At 39.7% G+C, this 23,986-nt stretch overlaps 1 protein-coding gene across 8 annotated transcripts in view; it reads right to left on the bottom strand.

Moving 5' to 3' along the window:
- The window catches only part of ATP13A5 (ATPase 13A5), a 105,297-nt gene extending 85,019 nt beyond the window's left edge, over positions 1 to 20,278 (bottom strand). For all 8 annotated transcript variants that reach the window (XM_070406552.1, XM_070406553.1, XM_070406557.1 and 5 more), the window contains exons 1-6: positions 20,043 to 20,278; positions 8,567 to 8,740; positions 7,722 to 7,868; positions 7,428 to 7,498; positions 7,242 to 7,322; positions 315 to 384 (exon numbers count right to left, since the gene is read on the bottom strand). In XM_070406552.1, the coding sequence (XP_070262653.1) occupies positions 315 to 384; positions 7,242 to 7,322; positions 7,428 to 7,498; positions 7,722 to 7,868; positions 8,567 to 8,740; positions 20,043 to 20,096 (597 nt within the window). In that variant the 5' untranslated portion in view covers positions 20,097 to 20,278. The remainder of the gene's footprint in view (positions 1 to 314; positions 385 to 7,241; positions 7,323 to 7,427; positions 7,499 to 7,721; positions 7,869 to 8,566; positions 8,741 to 20,042) is intronic.
- Between the last annotated feature and the right edge of the window lie 3,708 nt (positions 20,279 to 23,986).

Genomic DNA, 23,986 nt, shown 5'->3' with positions numbered 1-23,986 from the left:
AATATGGGTTAAAAACCTTAAGAACAAAAACTGAGATTTCCTAGAGGAGAAGGCATTTTTCCTTAAGATTGTAATATAGAAATCCTCCTGAGTTTCCAGCCTACTGGTTGCCCTACACATTTCAGAGGCAAGACAGTGACATCAACTCTTCTCTCAACTTCCAGACTGCCTCCTGCCCTACAGATTTCAGGTTTGCAAGCCTCCACAATTGTGAACCAACTCCTTCAAAAACATTCACATTTATATTTTTTTAAAAAGTAAAGGATGAGAGTTCTTTTGTTTGTTTTTCCAAAAAGAAAGCAAAAGATAGTTACCTGTTTAATAAGCAGCTTCCATATGGGTTGAATTTCCACCTCAATGGCATTGGGCCCACACACGAGTCTCCTGTAGGAGATTGATTGGTCATCAATTAGCGTCATACTTCCAAACTCATGAATAAGTGAATACAGACCAAAATGAGCAGATGTCACTTCTCTATCTTTTTTTGGGATCTTGTGCTTTCAATTACAAATGAATGTGTAAATCCTAAAATACTAGTGTATTTTTAAAATGAAAGTCAATGCATGATGAGCAAAGCTGTTTTCCTGGTTAAAAAATATCTTAAGTATAGTAAAGCTCAAGAGCCAAATGAAATTAGAAAGTTATTTTGAGTTGATTTTTAAAATAAATTGATTATAAAAAGCAGCTAAACGCACACACACACACACACCCACACACACACATAAACAAAACAACCCCCCTACACACAAAAACACCACAGACATGAAGATGTTCCTGGAATGTGCAGGCATTCTAGATTACTCTTGATGTTAGGGATCATGTCTGTCTTACCTTGTTCTCTCCAGCACCCAGCACAGGCCCTTAGTGTATGAACTCAAAAAAAATACATGAATGAATGAGCCACAAACGAAGATCATATATGGTCTTCATGGCTAACATCTTGCAAATCCAAACATATGTACATTACAAGAAGCCCTCGTGTTTGTACAACATTTTATAATTTATAAAGCTCTTACAAAAGATTCTCCCATTTGATCCTCACAATAATCCAGAGGAAAGGGCTAATATCCCCATTTTTTCAAAGGGAGAAACCATGGAGAGTGCATGTTTTGTCAAAGGTGCATAAATATAACATAAATAATGGCAGTGTGACTTTTGAGCAGAGATGACAGTTCAGAAACCGCAATTAGCCTTTTTTTTAGATATTTTATTGATTTATTACAGAGCGGAAGGGAGAAGGATAGAGAGTTAGAAACATCAATGAGAGAGAAACATCGATCAGCTGCCTCCTGCACACTTCCCACTGGGGATGTGCCCACAACCAAGGTACATGCTCTTGGCCGGAATCGAACCTGGGACCCTTCAGTCTGCAGGCTGACGCTCCATCCACTGAGCCAAACTGTTATGAAGTAGCAATGAAAATAATTTTATGGCTGGGTCACAACATGAGGAACTGTATTTAAAGGGCCAGAAGGTTGAGAACCACTGAAGTCTAAGAGGAAGTAAGCCCAGGTTTGTCTGACTTGTAAGCCTTGTTGCTCCAAGTAAAATTATTACTTGCAATGGCCAGAGAGGACTCAATCCAAGGCCTTCTGGCTCTGTGCCATGAAAACACTGAGATTCAGAGATGTTGGGAAGCAGAGAGGTAGAACTGCACGTGCTGCTGTTTGACTTCACAAGTCCCTAAACCTCACACTGGAAAGAGACTATAGCTGAAGTCATTTTGGTGCTAAGGATTTTTTTTTCCAGGATTCATGGAAATAACCTGTTTTAGTCCAAGGATCAGAACTACTCGGGATGCTGAACTTGGTCTTCTCTCTGCTTAGAATGCCTTCTCCACATTCTTCACTTTGTAAAAGCCTTCCCAGCCTTTGAGAGCCAAATCTGGCAATAGAGCCTAGTGGTTGAAAATTTTGAGATATAACAGACCTGGGTTTGAATCCAGCTAAGCCTTTGGACTTGCTTCCTGCACATGAAATCAGTTTTCTCCACATCTTTGCATGGCTCACTTTCTCATTTCATTCAGGTTTCTGTTCAGATAACACCTCCTTATTGGAGCCTTCCCTAATAATTCTTGTTAAAACAGCTACCCCAACCCCCAGTCAGTTTCTCTATATCTCCTCAACCTATCTCATTTTTCTTTAAAGTTTATTTGATAATTTAAAATTACATCTTACTTTTTTTACATATTAATAAGTATGCAAACTATAGACTGTATATCCACTGCAATATAGCTTCTAGAGGACACTGACTGATCCTGAATGCATAAAATAGGGTGGAATACATATTCTGCATTCAAGAATGTTTTGTTGAATGAATGACTAGGTGAAATGAGAGGTGAGCCTTGATTCCCTATGGGTGAAATGGGTTTGATAATACAAGCCTAATAAAATTGCTATCAATAACAGGTGAAATAAATACATAAAGCATTTAGCATAAATGCCTAGGACATGACCAAGTGAAGTGTTCCCTACTCCAAACAAGCCTTTTTTTCTTAATAATAGCATCTACTTCCTTGAATTGTTGTTACATATAGTTACATGCCTTTCCCTTAAATTTCCTAAACACTCTTTAATGGCATGGATAGAGCTTTTTCAACTCTGTTTTTCCAGCATCTAGGAGCAGTGTCTGATACAGAGAATGTTCTCTAAATGTTGGACTTAATCAGTGAGGACCTCTGTGACCCATGTCTAGAATACTCTCCCCTAGTAGGGCTAAAAACCCAGTTTGCAGAACTACAGCAGCACACAGGCTGGGGAAAGTCAATTCAGAGAGGAACAGGCCCAGGACCCGATGCACTTCCGCTTTCCCTATGTGGTGAGATGGTCTCTGATGTTACTAGTAAGAGAGAGAAGCTTAGCAACCATGAGGACTGAGATCCAGAGGATTAAACTTGCTGAAGATTATCCTCTTTAGGGCTTATCTGGGCCATGTTGGAAAGCCCCTTGCTGCTTCATCTTTTCCAGTATCTCTTGCCAAAAATATTGTGTGTTTAGGGATTGTGTGCTCATCTCAGTCTCAGCACAAGCCAAACAGAACTTTCAGGGACAATGACCAATGGCTGAGCAAAGGAACAGGAGGCTTGAAGCTGGGTCCCCCGTGGAAAATTCCAAGGAACAAAGCAGATTATATGCCCTGACTTTAAAATCTGATGAGCTGGCAGGGAAAAGAGGCCAGAGAATTATTCCAGGTGGCCTTGCAATACTAAATAGGCTGAATGCAACTAAGTAGACTTGCCTAATATTCAGAACTAGTCATTATAGGAATAGTTGGTTTGGAGATAGAAGATCCCTCTCCAAAAGAGATTGAAGAATTTTTAACAGGAAAGTTATGAAGAGATTTTCTGCACCAGCTGTAAGCTAGACTTCCTACAATCATAAGATATTAGTAAATCTACTAGAGTATTTATTTATGAAAATCAAAAATGTAAATAAATAGAAATAATTTCTTTTGGAGATGGTCTGTGTTTTTTTAAATTTGATCATGCATACATCCATTCATTCATTTATCAGTTTATTAACCAAACTAGAGGCCTGGTGCAAGAAATTCATGCGCTCGGGGGCAGGGGGTTCCCTCAGCCTGGCCTGCACCCTCTCGCAATTTGGGAGCCCTTGGGGGATGTCCATCAGTTGGACATCCTTAGCAATGCTGCAGAGGTGGGAGAGGCTCCCACCATCATCACTACGCTTGCCAGCCGTGAGCCTGGCTTCTGGCTGAGCGGAGTTCCCCCTGTGGAAGCACACTGACCGCCAGGGGCAGTTCCTGCATTCAGCATCTGCCCCCTGGTGGTCAGTGTGTGTCATAACAATTGGTCATTCAGTCAATTTGCATATTAGCCTTTTATTATATAGGATAATTGCTGAGAATATGTTGTGTGCTAGACACTTTAGGTTCCACTTGATGAAGACTAGAGTGGTCCTGACCAGAGAAGGACTGTGTTAGAATTACTAGTGAGTTTTTTTCAAGCTACATATGACTGCTCTGCTTGCATTTTGATAAGCCACCAATAGAGTGGGAGACTTGTAGTTTTCCAAGCAGTTAATGCCATGCAATGACACACTCTGTGAACTCTGGAGTTTTTAGGAAGCAGATTTATAGAGTTTTTAAAAATTCCCACGCATGAGGGTCTGGGAAGCAGAAGACCAGGAGGGCAAGGGGTGGAGGTGGGGGCTGAGAAAACCCAGGCAGGATCTCCCCAGGGTGACCCAAGCCTTGGGCTTACTGGTGTCACCATAGTCCTTTGCTCTGAACAAGGCACTGAGGTTAAATGATTTTATATCTTGAATGGACTCATACCCATAGAACCAAGGATGTGACAAATACAATTTATCTAAAAGAGAATGTGGATCTCAATGGCTCATTCAATTTGTACTAAATACCCTTTGAAAACTATAATATTTTAAGTAATTTATTAACTTCTAACTAAATGTTAAACATTGCCTCTCTCCTCTACTCCAACCAACGCTTCCTTCCTAAGCATGAGTGTCTATAATTGGAATGTTTTCTAGGAACAGAGCTTGTGAAGGGGATAAAAGTCATGGTATAAAAGCATGATTTCTGTTCTGACTTTTGCTACCCACAAGACCTGAGGAGTAAAAGAGTAGGGTCTCAAAGCAGCCCTAATCCCTTTATCTCTCCTGCCTCCCTCTTGATTCTTCTTTCTCTCTGTTTCAATAATCTCTCTTCTCCTGGAAAGCTCCCACCAGCTTGGGGATGAGCATTAATAGAATTGCTTTCCTCTGGTACTAACAGGCATGCCTTTTTGCTCAATGGTGTGACAAATGTTGAAAATTAAGTTTGGCCCTGCAGAACCACTGAGCCTAAGGTAAGCATCTCTTTTTCACTCCACATTCAGGGATGTCACACCATTGGATGGAAATCAGCCATGGTGAGAGTAGTTCCATTACAGAAATTGGCAAACTCTACCCATCAAAGCTTTTTTTCCTTCAGAGAGCTGGGTTACCAAGAAGGTAAACTGTTTGGAGCTAATGCCATTAGGAGGTGCCTGCTATCTCCACTGCCAGAAAGTTCCCCTTGTCTTTTTAGGAGATTAAACAAAGGAGGCAAGAGGAGGCATGGGCTGAGTAAAGAGAAAATGAAGAGATGCTCAATTTAAAAACTGTCCTAATAGGAAGACTATGAGATGGATGGGGAGTGAGTAGACTTGGTCTTCCCATAGGGCCCTGTTTCCATGAGATAAGAGAATTAACTCAAGTGTCCATGAACCTGTTGAGGACCAATTCCAAGAAGAAATCTTTCGTTGAGTTCATGAATGAGTGAAGCTAGGAGCATGAAACCTCCTGGAATAATCTTGCTTTCATTCTGATGCCCTTTGACAAATTCTCTCCATGGTAAAGGTATCTCTTTTCATGCCCTGATTTACTTTTTGCTACTTAAAAGTGAGAACTATGTAAATCTGTGTATTTTCTATCCTTTCTTGGCTACTTGGAAGGCTAAATAAGAGACTAAATTTAGACTGTGGATTTTCATCATCTGAGATTTTTGGGTATTTCCCTTCCTTTATTTCTCATATCATGCCCTTACTTTTCATGCAAGCAAGCCCAAGGAAATTGATATCACTCAACCAGTCAGATTTGTTTTTTAAAAGGTTAGTTTTACACTAAAAAATGAAGGAAAAAATAGGATAAAATGTTCCATATTCTATTTATTGCCATTACTCTCCAAAGAGATAAGCCCATAAAATAAAATATGCCTATATGTTTATAAGTAGATTATCTCCTCAATTCTTTGTATTTGGAAAACTGTACTCTGTCTTGTTTATTAGATTGTCAAGTTCTTTATTGTGTGGAGCAGATTTAAATTTAATTATGTATGATGTTTATCAAAGCCTGGGCTTGATAAATAGGGACATGTGAGGTGGCTGCACTGATGGAAATCTTTCCTGCAGAAATGGTTTTCTCTACAATATATCTACATTTATCAACTAGATTTCCTAAATGCCCTAGATCAATCTTTTAAAGTTTTGTGCTTGATGCTATTAAATCAATATGTTTTAATGAGTTTGAAAACTTTTTGTACTCAATATATTAAGCATTGCATCTGAAATGTCATGTAATGATACCATTTCAAAGGCATTTTGCAATATTGTCATACTCTAGATGCTTGCTTCATTTTTTCATAGTGTTCAATCAAAGAGAAAACTTACAAACAATAGATGAGCAATTCTCAGACTTGGGGTGCATAAGAATTATGAGGGTGCCTGATAAATAAGCAGTTTCTTCTCTTATCACTACTTCTACCTACTAAATCAGAATTGTGGGAGTGGAATTCAAGGACCTGTATTTTAAGCACAAAATGTCTTCTTAGCTTTAGAATTAGTGTTTCTGCCTGACCACAAAGAAGGTCAGGCAGATAATGTCCCTAAAATTGGGCAAGAAATGAAGCTGCTTACTAAAATTTTGGGGAAGGCTTGCAGTGGTTTTCTTGCAGATTCACCAGGATTTTCCACTTCGGTTTATAGATGAGGAAAGTGAGGATTCTAGAGCACAGTGAGTTAATGCATAGCATAAGCATTTCCTATGCTACTGCCATTATTCTTAACCTATGTGCTACTAGAGATATCATTCTCACAATCGTACAACTATTCTTTTTCTCTAGTCAGTAAATGTCCCTGGGATGATGACTAAGTCTTATTTGTTTTGTCATCCCTAGTGTCTTGCAAACTGCCTGGCATATTAGAGGCATTTTGTTAATAGATCCATGAATGCATTCATGTATTCATTCATTCATTCATTCCACAAATATCTGTTGAGCTCCTATCATGAATCAGACACTGTCCCAGGTGCTGCAAATACAGTAGTGAATGACACAACCAACTTAACAAACAAAATCCTCATCTCCAAGGGCTGTTCTTTAAAGTAAAATGCAATCATAATATTGTCTTTGTCTCACTGAGGATGGGAGGATTAAGAAGCTGTTGTTTATGAAATGACTCAAAACGTTTTTGAGAAAAAAATTAAAAAGACAACACAGAGAAAACTATTGTACAATCCTGAAAGAAAGGATCAAATGTTATTGGATTGCATGGTTCTTTTAGTCTTTTCTTTTTAATAAGTTTGCCCATGATGTGAACAATTTAGAATATCTCTTCTGATACCAGCAAATGAGCTTAGATTATATGAAGTTGATGAAGCATTATGCCAACAATTCACTGAGCACACGCCATTTGATATTACACTTTCTGCTGGCAGCATTCTCTCAGGGGGTACTGCAAACCTTACCTGACCTCCCGCTCTTCATGGGTCAGGCCCAGGCCGAACATATGATGAATGTCATAGCAGGAGTGGCTGTCTTCCAGCAACCTAGGATGCGGTCAGGACAGGAACCACACTTCAGTTCATGGCATGCAACAAATCAGTGTTCTTCCCTTATATCCTGATTCAGAACCAAGAAGAAGTTGGACTTACCCCACTTTCTGAAACCTCTTCTCCAAGTTGTCCCAAACATACCTAATTTTCTGCACTTGGATACATCGTAGCTGAAATGACAAATGTGATAGGAAATATGTCATTCACAAAGTCAAGCTTGTCAGGGAAGGGAAAGCTTGTTTAATGAAGGTCCCCACACAGCCCTACCTTTGTTAATAGATAGCTATAATTCCCAATTCAGCCATGGGATATTCAAACCTTCATCTAATAAACACTTACATTACTTCTTTTGGAAAAAACTTGCCATAACAATGCAGTCTTAAAATCACTTACTTTTAATTCTGGTTTCAATATGGCATGGTTTATGACAGAGTGGCGGTCAGCTACAAGGGGCTCTTCCGGGTTCTTGCTTATAGGAAACTTCAGTGTGGATAAGTAGAGGTAGATCACTTTCTTCCTGATATATCTTTGAAATTCATCCTAGATATGACAATCCAGCCTGTGAAATTCTCAACTGTTATTCAGTAAGGCACTCAATCAACCAAATCCCTGCCAAGTGCCAGGCCAGTGTTTCCCAAAGTTTGGACCACAGACAAGAGCAACAACATTATCTTGGAAGTTGCTAGAAATGCAAATTCTCAGTCCCACCCAAAACCTACTGAATCAGAACTTCTGGTGTTAAGGCCAACAGTCTGTGTTTTAAAGAGCCCTCTAGGTGATTCTGACTTGCACTAAAATTTGAGAACCACTGTGCTGGAGAATAAAGAGAAAAATAGACTTTTCAGGAAAACTTTCTATTCAGAAAATAGTTTCTGGCTACCTCAAAATCTCATCTACATGTTTAAATGTCTAATTTCCCTCAGAATACATACTTTTGAAAGATTGAACGATCATTCCCTTGTTATGTTTCTAAGAGCTGTAACACTGGCAGCCACTGTTCATGTAATTGCTAAGAGCATTGCTAACTATCCTGACATGGAAGAAATTTCCCCGGTCTGACATGCAAGAAATGGCCTTCATTTCTGGGTTAAAATAAGAGACGTCAAATAGATTGCAAAGGTGATTTTTCCATCTCCTATTTTGGGACAGGAAAATTCTTTAAATGAAGAAAGCTTTCCCCTCTGAAGTGCTAGCCAGTCATTGGTTGTGCCACAAATGCAACACAATAGGGTACCCACAGTTGTCCTTAGCAGAACAGTATCTGCTTCTTGCAAGGGGCACGGGATGCAAGTGGCCCACACTCTCCACTGGGGCCTCCAGTAGAACACCAGCAGAAGGACCCCACACGTCAGCACCGATGCTGTAAGGCAGATGGCTCTGCGAAGACTCTGGGTCTGGTAACCAAACACCTCCTGCAGAGAAATAAAAGATCACTCTATCTTTATTTTTTCACATAAACATATCATTTTGTTCCTAGAAACAGACTTTTGATGTGGGGGTGTTGATGGGGAGAGAAATCTGGCTTTCTTCAGATTTCTGGCTGGTTGAATTAGATTGATTGCTTACAGCTGTCAGCTGATAGAGTAAAAAAAGGGGGGGCTCATTTTACTACCCTGGCATATGGAACTAAGACATTAGACAGGAAAAGCAAGGAAGGGTCAGAATTATTTGGTTCTAAATACTCTTAAGAGTCACCACATAATTTTATAAAATACTTCATGCTCTCTACCAGTTCTATTTTCTTTAAGTATAAGTTTTTTAAAAAGTATTAATATCAATTTACTAGAGGAAGATGATAAAATAATGACAGAATATGATCCACACTTAATTCAAATTCATTCAAATTCAGCTTTGTTTAATGATAACAGGATTGAGAAGAATTGAAAGTATTAACTCTACTACTTTCTGAACCAGTAGGATGATATAAATTAAGAGATTATTTGTGACATGAAAGACTTTCAAAAGACAGCTTAAAGGTATTCACTCAAAGAGTAACTTGATGAAATAGTTCTACTTTTAGTAATAGGTTAGTTAATATTTGTTTATAAATTGAATAAAGACTTAAGATGCAATTTTAGGGGAAAACAAGTAGCCCAAAATAATATATTTGTTTGTTTAAAGCCAATTTGTAGTTTCCATCTTCTACAATGAAGATTCACAGTACTGTATAGTTTTTTAAAATTTTATATCTAAAACTAGATTTTTCAGACAATAAAATGGTGGTAACCAGGGGATCGATGGGTGGGGAATAAGAGTGATGGTATCTAAAGGTACAAATCTATAATGAGTACAAAAATAGCCATAGAGATTTAATGAACATAGACAATAATATTGTACTATAAGTATGTAATGTGATAAATATTACATCAGCAACCATATTACAGTATATAAGTGTACTAGAGGCCTGGTGCACAAATTTGTGCACCAGTGGGGTCCTTCGGCCTGGCCTGTGGGATTGCACCAAAACAAAACCAGCTCTCCGACATCCCCTGAGGGGTCCCGGATTGCAAGAGGGTGCAGGCCAGGCTGAGGGACCCCACCGGTGCACAATCGGGGCTGGGGAGGGATGTGAGAGGTGGCCAGCCAGGGAGGTATAGTGGGAGGGCTCCAGGGCGTGTCTGGCTGGTCTTGCTCAGTCCCAATTGGCCAGACCCCAGCAGCCAGCTAACCTACTGGTTGGAGCATCTGCCCCCTGGTGGTCAGTGCACGTCATAGCGAGCAGTTGAGCGGCCTTAGCACATCATTAACATGTTACACTTTGATTGGTTGAACAGACGACTGGACGACTGGACACTTAGCATATTAGGCTTTTATTATATAGGATTAAAGAAACGTGCTACCTTAAATTTATACAATATTACCTGTCAAATTTTTCCAATAAAGCAGCCTAGATTTTTAGTGTATTTGGAAGAGCCTAAGGGATGCTGATTATGAATGACATTGTTGCTATACTATGATTTTAGGTTCTGCTATTATTTGTGTGTGTGTTTTTCTATGACTCTGAACTCCTAGGTCCAGATCATAGAGCTGTAATGTCAAGGCAGTAAGTTTTCACTGAGTTTCTGAAGCACTTTCAAATAATAGAATCTTCTGAATTTTATACCAGTTTAGATTATGTTATAATAAATCTCTTGGCTGTATTCTTTGGAAAAGTTTTCATCTTCAATATGGTTATTTTCATTAAGTTTTTCTAATAACTCTGTGGTAGATGAAGATTTTAATAACAAGTGTTGAAAGCAATCCTTAAACATAGTGGAGAGGTCACAGGCTTAAGAAACAAGAATGTAAACTTGAGTCACCTGCCTACCAGTTATCAGTTATGTGAACTTAGGTAAATCCTTTCACCTCTAGGGAATCCCAATTTACTCCTATACAAAAAAAGAAAAAAATAGAGTAGAAATATGTGCCTTACAGGGTACTTATGCTCAAATGAGATAATGTCTCCTCAAGTGCTCTGCAAAGAAATTACAATTTTAAGAGTTCCTTTCCACTGTTCCTCAGCACTATCACCCACCTGAGGAAAGATGTTCATTAAGTTTAGTGATGCAGCCACTGTATTTTGAGATTATTCACACTAAGGTTTAAATGTTACTTAGAAGCATGTGTTCATTCTGCTTTTAAGCATATTTTCAGTTGGTCTCCTTTCTCCCTAAACTTCCTTCTGATTCTATAAACCTGTTTTGGTTTTATTTGTGAATTTACTTATTTATAGTTTTATTAGTTTTATCAAATAAAATGTATGTGCCAGTTCACATATTATGTCATAAATAATTGAAAGTATTAATAACTGTACCAGTAGGAAGATATAAATTAAGAGATTATTTGTGGACATGAAAAACTTTCAAAAGACAGCTTAAAGGTCTCACTTATTTAACTAAGTGATATAGAGGGGTTTATTGCCAAAGCCCAAGTGTGTGCAAAATAGATGAAGAAGAGTTAGAAATTTTAGTCCAGCTTATAGTAAAAATGACATCTGTAAATGACTTTTCCCCTTTCTGTTTATGTACCCACATCAATGACATTGGTAATCACAATTCTGATTCCTTTCCATTCTTTTTTATACAACAACTTTTTATTTTAAAAAAGGAACTCATAATGCCGGCAAGGCTGCAATGAAACCACTACAGCTACATACTGCTAATAAGCTTATAAATTAGAATAATTATTTAGGAAAAGCAAGGTGACAAGAATTATATCAAATTGTATCAAGAATTATAAGGATGTTTCTATTCCTTGAATCCATGATTCCATACCCTAAGAAAACACACGCTAAAATATACACCTTAAGAAAATATGCATAAAGTAGAAATTTGTGTATATAAAGATGTTTAGTGCAGAATTATCTGTAACAACAAAAGTTATTGAAAGAAAAAAATGAGCCCTAACCGGTTTGGCTCAGTGGATAGAGCGTTGGCCTGCGGACTGAAGGGTCCCAGGTTTGATTCTGGTCAAGGGCATGTACCTTGGTTGCGGGCACATCCCCAGTAGGGGGTGTGCAGGAGGCAGCTGATCGATGTTTCTCTCTCATCAATGTTTCTAACTCTCTATCCCTCTCCCTTCCTCTCTGTAAAAAAATCAATAAAATATATATTTTTAAAAAAAGAACAAAATGATAACTAATGATGCAGTAAGATGTGAAACATCAAAACAATGGACTATTGAGGAGCCATTAAAAACAAAATGCATAAAGTCAAGGTAAACACATGGGACATTCTGTGATATAATGTTAAGTGAAGAAAATAACAAAGAACAGGTTGAATAGGTGGAAAACAAAGAACAATATTATGAAGTTTAACTCAATTATATCAGTAATTACATTAAATGTAAATGACTTTAATTGTGTGATTGAAAGCAAAGATTGTCAGACTAAAATAATAAAAGAAGAACCACTATGTGCTGCTAACAAGAGACATATTTTAAATATAAAGAAGCAGACATGAATTACTTAAAAGAAGCAGATAGTGTAAAAGGAGGAAAAAAGGGGGAAATGTGCCATGCAAAGACTAACAAAAGAAAATTGGTACAGCTATATTCATATCAGATAAAATTGACTTTAAGGAAAGAAATATTATGAGGAAAAGGACATTTCATAAGCTAAATGATCAACAGGAAGACAATAATCCTAAATTTTTGTGCATCTATAAACATAATTTCCAAATTTATAAAGTAAAATTGATAGGAATTAAATCCATTCTCATCATTTCTCAAAACTGATAAGACAAGTAGACAAAAAGAAAACAAAAACAGTAAGACTACCAGAAGTTTGAACAACCTCATTAACTAAATTGTCCTAGTTAACAAATACAGAAAATCACAGCCCCAAACTGCATGATTCAAATTATTTTCAAGTACACATAAAGCATTTACCTAAATTGACTGCATTATGTAATGATGGCATTATAATTAAATTAGAAATTAACAGAATGATAACTTTAAAATTCCCAAATGTTTGGAAACGAAGAAACATATTTCTGAACACAAGTGAGTAAAATAAAAAATTACAACAAACATTAGGAAATATTTTGAACTGAATGAAAATAAAAATTGACAATAGGGCCCCAAACTTCAAACATCTAAAAATACATTAACAGAAGAGAGATAAATAAATGTTGTGCTTACATACAATGGAACACTACAAAACAATAAAAAGGAATTAACTTCTGACAAACACAACATTTCAGACATTATATTGAGTAAATGAAGTATCATAAAGCAATGCACAATTCTACTTAGATCAGTTCAAATTCAGCAAAACTGATGAAAGTTATTAAGATAAATGAACTTTTTTTAAACGTTTTTATTGATTTCAGAGAAGAAGGGAGATGGAGAGATAGAAACATCAATGATGAAAGAGAACCACTGGATGCCTCCTGCACACTCCCCATCAGGGATTGAGCCCTCAACCCAGGCTTGTGCCCTGACCAGGAATCCAACCATGACCTCCTGGTTCATGGGTCCATGCTCAACCACTGAGCCACACTGGCCAGGCTATTTTTATAAATTTATATAAATACACCCACTGTATTTATATGTTAAAATGTTTTAGAAAAGTGGAATGAATGTTTATTAGACACTGTTCCAAGCAGGTAGAAGATATCTTAACTATTTTAATAATATTAGATTGAGAAAGAAAAAACGGCAGCATAATATTAGAAATGAATAAAGAAAGTGAGAGACAGAGAAGTGACTTCTATGGGAAGTGGGGGGTTTGGTGGCTTGGGGAGACTGTAGATGCTTCCTGATGTGGATGATTGGGAAGAACTGACTTCCCTTAAAGCAGAGGTAAAATCACTGAGATGGGGAAGAGGATTCTGATAATGACTCTGCTTATGGCTGGAACACCTCAATCAAAATATCAGATTTCTTTCTGTCTGTTAAAAAATTAAGCATGTAAAAGTAAGTAAGTAAATAAGAACTTGTAAATGTCAGCATAATGTTCAGATATGTGTAGCTCATTGAGCAAAGTGAACAGAAGCAATGTTTTTGCTTCTTTGAAAAACTGACCTCATAATCCTTGGTAAAATTTCTTTCTAGACCATTTCTCAGTCTTCCCAAAAGTTATAGTGCTGGATATGGGACTTGAGGTTTTGTCTAAAAGAATCACTATTTTATTTGGCATTCTTTTAACCAAATATTCTTTAAGGACTGGTCGTTTGTGTGTTTCCACTTTGACTAGTTAATCTCAAGTATAAGTTAGTCTTAAATGATTAGTCTTCTGATGTAGTAAGAGTCCCTGAGATTTGTCCTAAATATTTATACACTCCTAGTAAAATCCACTAAGAAATGCAGAGTAGAGGAGGAAGCCAGGAGCAATATTTATACCATAACAGAGGAAGGTAAGTGGAATCCAGAAGTCTTGTAAATGTAAGGATACTGGGGACAGAGGATCAAAATCTCAAACACATTATACATGGTTTCTTGTAGTAAAGTGAGTTTTGTCACCTATGACCTATGTGACCTCCAGATTTAACTTCTCTAAGTCTTTGCTTCCATTTCTGTACTTAGGGAATTTTAATAACATACACTTGGAAGAACAGTGGTGAGGATTAAATGAGGGATAGGTGTTGAGCATAAAGCAAGCTCTCAGTCAATGTCAGCAGGTGGTTTGATAATAGGTCGGTCAAAGGAGGAAAATGGTGGCTGTGAAATCAAGGTTGGTAATGGAAACAGGCTGTGTTCCAGATCTGCTGCCACCTATGAGTTGAGTTGAATAGTACACAGGTGTGCTTTTCTTCAAGGATACTTGCACTGTATTCTCTCTAAGAAGTGATGTTCGCCTATTTTTTTGTTTCCCACTAGAACTCTGTATTCCAGATCCCAGGAGAGGTACCACAGCCCTAATGACCTTTTCTAAACCCAGAGTGTGGAAGAAGCAGAGGCATTAGGAACAACAATAAAATACACACATGACTTTTGACAAATTAAAGCCCTGTGGCAGCCTATCGGCAGAGCCTCTGTTCTTTGCACCCCAACCCCATTGCCTTTTAGAAGTCAGCACTTCTGTTTCTTGCTCCATCACTTACTAATTAATGTGACCTCAATAAATGATTTAAATTCCCTAAACTTTAGATTCTTCCTGTGAGAAAGGTGGTTGATTGTAAAATGCAACAGAAGTAGTCTGGTATAACAGTTAAAAGCTGGGCATATGGCATGAAAAAAACAAGTTCAAATATTCTACCGTGTAGCCACAAAAAGCAACCTTGGGCAACCCACTTTACTCCTCCTGATGACTCAATTTCCTCCTCCATAAATGAAAATAACAACAACTATCCTAGGATTGTTGTGAGAAACTAACAAGATAATATATGCAGTTCAGTTCCTGAAATACTTTGAGCACACAGTATGTGTTGAGTTAATATTAGCTTGAGTAATATACAGTTCAACAACATTTCAAACCATTGTAAATTGATTTGACCACAGGCAATGTTCAGAACTCAATGTTATTTGCCAAAACCATAAGTTGTATTTCTAAAAGTGGTTGATCCTTAAATGGCTTAAATGGAATTTTTGCTTTTACCACAGAGCACAAGTTGTCCAAGTTGAAGTCTAATACAGGCTAAAAAGAAAACTACTCAACTTTGTAATATGTGAAACTGAGAATTGAGTTTAAGATAAATACTAAATTGATTCAAAATTAATTAGATGTCATAACCATATATATGTGTGTGTGTGTGTGTGTGTATATATATATATATATATATATATATATAAGTGTGCATGCACACACACACATGCATACACACATATGTACACACACATATACACAAGCCAGCACAATCTTTCTTCACTTGTACAGGAGGAAAACAGTGTAGTAGAACACCCTCTGATGTTATGTAATGTGATATTATATATGTTACTTAACCGAGCCTCAATTTCCTTAGTCATAAAGTGGATATTTAAGGTATTAGGTCATAGGGACTAAATGAGAACATATATGAAATTCTAGCCCATAAATGGCACTTTTTCAATTACTACTTTTTCTTTCTTTTTTTTATAGGTAGCTTTTACAGTTGCCATTGAAGATAGAACCAATTGGCTCAATTCCTCAGGAAAGAAGAATTCTGAGGTGCTGCTTCATCTAAACATGGTTTATTTCCAAAATTCTCTGTTGGGGATCCTCTTAGTCATATGGAACCATCCCCTTGGTCACCATCTGTCCTTACTCCTGGATTTTCATTGCATCAGGAGCACTAGCATCTATGCACGACTGGTCTTGTGAACAGTACTATTTAGTTTTTGTAAATCCTTTAGTCCTTATGTTCACTATTTGTGTGTTTATCCATCAAAAATATTTGTTGTGTGCCCACCATGCACAGGCACAGTAGTAGTAGTAGTGTCCTTGGAATGGGTATTCTGGATGATAGCTCATAACACTTTTACTCACCCAAAGATTCTCATAGCAGCACAAGATTATAACTGAATTTACTCAACCAAGACATAAATAACTCTCAGTATTACCATTACCTTTTGTGAATGGCAAGGTCAGTTTTTTGCTAAGACATGTTGAGCTTTTCCATGGGTGAGAAGTTAATAACCTTAGAGTAAGTTACCTTTTTCTACATAGGCCACAAATTTCAGTCCATTGAATCAGAGCCAAGGAAAGATAATATTTCTATGTCCTTTCATGAGACTAGAATTAATCATGTTTTAGCTTCTTTCTTTTTAAAAACAACCATAACAGCACCAAGTTTCTATTCATTATTCACAATCTACCCTTTGTTTTCTTTATCTGGACATGCTAAATTGTGTTCCTTCATGTGTTAGATAGGAGGGCATTCTTAAAGCTCTCTTATCTCTAACTCTGCCATGTTTCAAGGTTCTTTTCTTTAACGCAGTGGTTCTCAACCTTCTGGCCCTTTAAATACAGTTCCTCATGTTGTGACCCAACCATAAAATTATTTTCGTTGCTACTTCATAACTGTAATGTTTCTACTGTTATGAAGCGTAATGTAAATATCTGATATGCAGGATGGTCTTAGGGGACCCCTGTGAAAGGGTCGTTCGACCACCAAAGGGGTCGCGACCCACAGGTTGAGAACCGCTGCTTTAATGCAAAGATAATACTGTCTGTATCAATGGACCCTGTTAGCGTGGACATTGTTCTTCACCCTCTATTACTGCCTGGGCTTGGCCACATGTAGTAATTTGCGGTAGTTATCACTAATTAGTAAGCATTGCTAATTATAGTTTTCTATACTTTGTCCTTCATTCATGCCATGGAGTGCCCTTTGGTGGGATAAAATGTCTTGAATCACTTTCACTTTTGTCTATATTTGATAATAAGAACTAACTTTTCTAGCATGGTGACTCTTGTGAGTTCCTGGACCCAATTCCCACTATGTATGTTTGTGTGGTGAGGGCAAGGCCTTCCCACACAACACAAAACAATTCTCAAACACCAGCTGGGCATCCTACAATTCAGCTCAATTCTGACACTATCTACCTGAAGATAGCATCAGATTCCACAGGTTGAGGGATCAGTACTACAATACTGCCTCTCCCCAAGTCCAGACACCAGTTGCAAGTCCAGGTAGCAACCTATGCTTCTAACCAACTGGCTACAAATTGGAGGTTCCCAGAACCCACTCCTTGACTTTGATTAACTTGCTGGAGTAGCTCATTGAACTCAGAGAAATATTTTACTTACTAGAACACTGGTTTATTATAAAAGGATATAACTCAGGAAGAGATGGATAGGCCAAGGATTGGAAAGGGCACTGAGCTGCCCTCTCTTCATGGCTAACTCCCAGCACCTCCACATATTCATCAACCAGAAAGCTCTCCCAGCCCAGGCCTTTTATGTTTTGGTGGAGGCTTCATTAACTAGGCATGACTGACATTGGCCATTGGCAATTGATTCAACTTCCATTCCCTTTCTCCTCCAAATCTGGAAGCTAGTGCAATGGCTTAGATCTATGCTGAGCTCAGCAAAGTGATTCCAGGCTGCACTTGAATAATCTCACAGTCCCTCCCCACTCAAATAAGTTCTTTATGGGTGTTTGATTGAATGAATTCATTATTTGCCCAAACAGTGTGTAGTTTTCACCTCAGATCCTCTCACATGATCACAAGTGATTAGACTTGAGATGATTAACGCAAATAGAAATCAGAGTGGGCCATGGGGAAACCTTTGGGAAAGTAAAAACAAGTGAGGAGAGGTTGTAAAAGCCATGACTGATAGCCCTCAAAGGCTGGGAGAAGACCATGCCCAGGCTTAGTTTGGCCTATGGATTATCAAAAAAGAAAAAAAAGAATTTGTTTCCAAAATTTATAATAAGGCTATTTCACACAATCATATCGATTTCTGGCTTCCCTTTCAAACTCTGAAGAGCTGACAGCACCGGTCACGTTGACTTGCAGGACAGCAGTGCCTGGAGCTAGGTGGCAGCTTCCGCTTAGCCTATGCACCTGGGTGACCCCTGTTCCTACCAAGGCTACCTAACTCACCCAGGGTTCTGATCTACCCGAGTAGGACTGGCATCTGTGCTCTGTACCCAAGCTCACAAGTAAGATTTATGAAGAAAAAATCCACAGCCACTTCCTGCTGACAACATGCCCTGACAACAAGACATCAGCATAGTGAGATTCCTGATAGAATTTTTTAGTGGGTGTTTCTAGAAGTGTTTGATCACCAACAAAGAGTAAACTATGTTGCCTGGCCTGTTACTTATTGCTTTGGTACCTGTGCTGCCTCTGTGATTAAAAGAATTAAAATACTAGGCTATGAATTTTACAAATAGGTCACCTCATTAAAGAAAAATAAAGAGCAACCAAAGGCTTTTATGAACACTTATCTGCATGTTGAAAAAAAATCAGCACTGGCACAGAGCTCTTTGGAGTGAACACAGGTGAGTAGATTTTTACTCTGTGAATTCCTTGTCTGAAGATTTCAAAGTGCCATTCCATTGCCTAAATCAATAACAAACCAGTGGAGCCACATTGGTTATTTACATTTCCTAGCAGCCACAGGGGAAAAAAAAAAAAAACCACAGCAGCAAGTGAAATTAATTTTCATAATATATATTATTTAACCCAGCAAATCCAAAAATTGTCATTTCAATGTGTAACCAATTTAAAAATTATTGAGTTAGTTTATAAGTTGTTTTTGTTTTTTACCAAGTCTTTAAAATCCTGTGTGTATTTTACATTACAGTCAGTGTCTTTCATTTCAAACTAGCTACTTTTCTAGTGCTCAAAACCCACATGTGGCCAGGGTTGCTGTACTGAACAATGCATGTGATTAAATCACTTTTTTTCCTTAGGCTAACAAACAAGGGTAGATGGATGGATTTCCCACAGAATTCATAGGGAACTGGGAGACCTTCTGATATATGAACTCTATCTCCTGGGTTCCTTTCTGCCTCCCAGGCACCTTCTCTGCCAAATTCCCTTCTTTCTTTGTCTCCTTTCCCATTACCTAACTGGAGACACTATTGCAGCACAAACATATGGGGTGTAAAGGCAGAAGGAAGTGAGCTGGATACCCAGCCTGTCCCTTGCAGGTTTTGACCTTGTAAGTTATTCAACCTCCCTGGTCTCAGATTTCTTTTCCATGAAATAGGATTGATTTCTTCACTGAATTCTGCAGATCAAATAAAATAATAAAGGTAACCCATCAGCACTAAATAGACACGGAGTTTTCAAGCTTTCAATGATTATTTTTCAAAATTTATATATTTTTAGTGGAAAAGGCAACGGGGGAAAAAGACTTGCAGAAGTAAGAACTTTTTTAAGATATGCGCTAAATCCCATTCCACACTCTATTCCTTCTTCAGTACTTGATGGTTAAAACCCTTCTAGGCAACTAGCATGACTTCCACCTAATGCACAGGGAACATAAGTTATACATACATACAAACACACAAGAATAATAAAAAAATAGTTTCAGTTTTTGCCTGAGTTTGTCCAATTGCACTAAGACCCAGAAGATGAGGAGGGAACACCTCATGTAGGAGTGCACCTGATTACTCCGCAAAATGCCTGAAGCAGAGGCTTCATGCAGTCCAATGCCTATTAGCATGGCAAGAGTGCCCTCATCTAGAAGACCCACTTTCTCAGCCCATTAGGTTCCCTCACTAAAATACTGCCCTGGACCTCAAGGAGCCTTACCAGACTGAAACCTCTCCAGGTTCTAAAGCCAGCACTACTTCAACAGCCCCTGCCCACAGCTCAGTTACTTTGAGGAACCTGTAATAAAAAGAAGGGAAGACTCACCAGTTCATTCTCCTCTCCTTGGTTAAGCAAAGCCCGATGGTCCTTCTCCTCCATCTAAACTGGATCTCCTGGCTAATTCCCTGGGGAAATGTGAAACCTACAGAGGCTTATGTGAACTCCCGAACAGTCACTACTGTTGTTCTCAGGTGCTTAATATCCCTTAGCACATACCTCACCTATTACCTTAACAAAGGAAAGGAAAAAAAAAAAAATACTCTCCTCAACCATAGGATTAATCTGTTAATCTCTTTGCTTGTTGTGGAGTTTTTTTTCTTCCTAGTACTTACTTGCTGAGCTAGATGTGAGTGCCTCCAGACTTAAGCTGCTGAACTAGATAGGTAATTTCCTGGGCTGTCCATAAACGTCTCAGCCAATGAGTGGGAATGAACACATTGCTAAAAACCTGAGACAACAGGATTTGAGTAAATAAATAAATATACCATGGATTTTGAAAAAAGGAATGGGCATATTGGGGGTGACAATGAGAATTGAAGGAAGAGAGGTTGGCTCATACCTGGGAATGTAGAAATCATTATGAAATCAGAAAACTCTGAATTATCATCCCTGCTCTACTGACGGACCTGGACAAATAAGATCTGAATTTTAAGTTTCTTTGTAAAATGTCTATAATAATTATAGAGTTGATATGACTTTTAAGATATTTATTAAAGGCCAATTATAGGTTCCTTCATACTCAATAAGTGATAGATCATCATCATTACCAGAATCATAACACTAATAAAAAAGAGACAAGCTTTTAAATAGTAAACTATAATAATAATTTTATTTCTTTCATTTTCCTTTTTTCATTTACAAAATTTTTCAATAAGTGAAGTATATGGAGAGAGAAAGAGCTAAGAGGGCTGAATATTGGGGATGTCATCTAAATTCCCACAATTGTATAATCACCATTATATTGGATATTTTGAATTGGATAAGTTCATGAAAAATTAGATATATTTTGATCTACTCAAGGCTTAGTTAATTTGTTCATGATAAACACTTTTGTCATTTTATTGCCTTTTTATTGGATCCAGGCTACTTGACAAAATCATTGTCACTTTGGCCACGGAGGAAAATTTACAAAGAATGAAGACTAGTAGAGGACGATAGTCTTTCCACTGTCTGAGATAGTCCTTGGTTGTCTTATGGGAGAACCAGTGCCCACCTTGAAGTTCAGCAGAGTTCAATGTACTTTCTGGCCCAGAAGAAAGTAGCTGATGAAAATAAACAAATAATTACAGCTTCTCATGCCAAAGATGCTGAGATACCCACACTAAAGAATAATATGCCATCACAAATGTTGCATTTTTAAGGAACATTAATCTAGAGTTGAATTCCAATTTGGAGAAAAGAGTCATGGATTTTAGTAAAACCTAATGGAAGACTTTTAGGGGCAGTCATCATTCTCTTCTTACTGGTCATCTATTCACTCATATTTTTGCTAAAAGAACGCCTACTTTGCCAGGGCAGAATGACTTCAGACAAAAGCACCAAGGATGAATCATGATTTGCTTAAAGTGGGCGTGTGACCCAGTTCTCAACAATAAAATCAAAGGAAAAAGGGTGGAGGCCGGAACTGATGAGTGCTGGAGGCTAAGAACAGTAGTTAGCATAATAAATTCTAGAAGTTCCTCAGAGGGCTGATGGACATCTCCAGCAGGGCTGAAGATTTGCATATTATTACCTACTGCCAAACAGCTGAGAGCAAACCAGGGCTCGAAAGCCACACGCGGCTCTTTGGCCCCTTGAGTGTGGCTCTTCCACAAAATACCACATTCGGGCGTGCACGTACAGTGCTATTGAAACTTCGTGGCCCATGCGCAGAAGTCAGTTTTTGGCCTGGGCGGGTCTATTTTGAAGTGGCAGATGGTGAGCACACTCTAGGCCTGAGAATAGAAGAATGTGTGATAAGGTTTAAGAGAGGTGATAAAATATGGGGGTATTTGAGGTATAAAGAGAAATCAAAGTAAGAGTTTAGAATAGAGGGGAAAAGGGGAGAGTATTGAGCCATGACATTGGAATATAAACAGAAATGTGCCCAGCCATAAAAAGCTTAAAAACCAAGTCAAAGTAGTTTGTCAATTCTTTTGGTGAATATATATATATATATATATATATATATACTAGTATATATATACTAGTAGCCCGGTGCACGAAATTCGTGCACTGGGGTGGGGGGGTGGGAAGGGGCCCCTCAGTCTGGCCTTCACCCTCTTCAATCTGAGACCCCTCAGGGAATGTCCAACTACCTGTTTGTGCCCACACTTTTAACAGATAACAGCTCCATTGTTGTTCCTTTCTTATGCTTAAAACCATTGGAATTAGTAGGTATTCAAAGTGTGTATACATTTCGGGGGGACACCCTGTATATCTCTAGTCAGCAGTGAAAGAAACCAACAGCAGATTTGGAACCCCCAGACAGGGAACCTTGCTCACTCCCCACATGTCTCCCCACTTCACTTTCCACCTTCGTGGGCAGCAGGAGAATCAATGTTTTCTCTCATTAATTCGGAAAAGCACGTCCTGTCACCCGTTGCCCGGCAGGAGTGAGCTAGTCCCCAAGCAAGCGAGGCTCAGTCAGGGCAGCCTTCACTCATGGGTGCTGGCACCCAAAGTGCATATTCCTCCTCTAAAGTCACCCGACTATCCCACTGTTTCACTGAGAGGATGGAATTCCTCTCCGCCTCTGGGTTCTTGATCTTGAACACTGACCAAAGGCACCTCAGCGAGGGCCGTCCGTGCCCACCAGGTATGTCTATCTGCACCTGCTCCTGCCTCAGCACCTGCATTAACCCCCCAGAGGTGATCTCATAGCTGCACTGGCCTCCATGGGAACAGGGCATCACCACTCCGCCCTCTCACTGTCATCTCACAGGCACCCACTCTCAGCACCCAGAACACCCAGACACTCTCCAAAGGACGTGAGCACATCAGAGGGGATGTTTGCACATCCTGTGGGGGTGTTAAGCATGCTGGGTGGATGGAAGTGCGGTGGAGAGGCGGGGGGAACTTGTGCACGCCTTGGTTTGCAACTGTTGCAGGCGTGGGAGGGTGACAGTGTGCTGGGGGATGTTTGCACGCCAGGGGGGGGATGTGCACACCAGAGGCCACTGGCTTTGCAAATCTGCAAACCCCCGTGGTGCAGCCAGGAGGATGTCAGTCTGCCCCACCACGGTGGCTGTCCCTGTGATCCTGCACCTTCTGGGCCAGGAGGCGGAGCTTGTGCAGCCACTCCTGGGCGCTGATGGCCTGCAGGCACTACTTCAGCTCAGCCTGCAGGCTCCGCTTGGCTCGCTCACAGCTGTCACCACCACCATGTGGGAAGTACAGGCCGCCCTCCGCTGGCCTGCCTCCCCTGTCCAGAGGCTCTCTGCGCTGCTCACCTGCCCAGAGTGACTCGGGCTGGGCGGAAGCCAGGCGTCCTGCCCTGCCCAACCCCGGCCAATCCGCCCCTGTGCGAGCTGCTGCCCAGCCGGGAAGGGTCACGGATCCAGGTCCTGGGACTGCGGACAGCCTCAAGCACTGCCCCCCCCCCCCCCCCAGCAGGGTCACAAATCCGGGTCCCGGGACCACGGAAAGCGTCAAGCGCTGCCCCCTGCCCCCAGGTCACGGATCTGGGTCCCAGACTGCCTACAGCCTCAAGCGCAGCCCCCCGCCCACCAGGTCACGGATCCGGGTCCCTGAAAGCGGACAGCTTCAAGCACTGCCCTCTGCCCGGCAGGGTCACAGATCTGGTCCCGGACTGTGGACAGCCTCCCGCGCTGCCCCTTGCCCAGCAGGGTCACAGATCCAGGTCCCGGGACCGCGGACAGCCTTGCCCACTGCCACCCGCCTTCAGTATGCAAATTAGCTGCCATCTTGTTGCTTCAGGGTGGGGGTCCCCACTGGGGTGCCTGGCCAGTCTGGGTGAGGGGCTGAGGGCCGTTTTCAGGCTGGCGGGC

The sequence above is a fragment of the Myotis yumanensis genome, unplaced genomic scaffold (assembly GCF_028538775.1).
Source record: "Myotis yumanensis isolate MYYU_CA2020_CCGP unplaced genomic scaffold, mMyoYum1.0.hap1 SCAF_2, whole genome shotgun sequence".
Lineage (NCBI taxonomy): Eukaryota > Metazoa > Chordata > Mammalia > Chiroptera > Vespertilionidae > Myotis > Myotis yumanensis.
The sequence above is the reverse complement of the archived record's forward strand: the minus strand, read 5'-3'. Positions and strand labels throughout refer to the sequence as shown.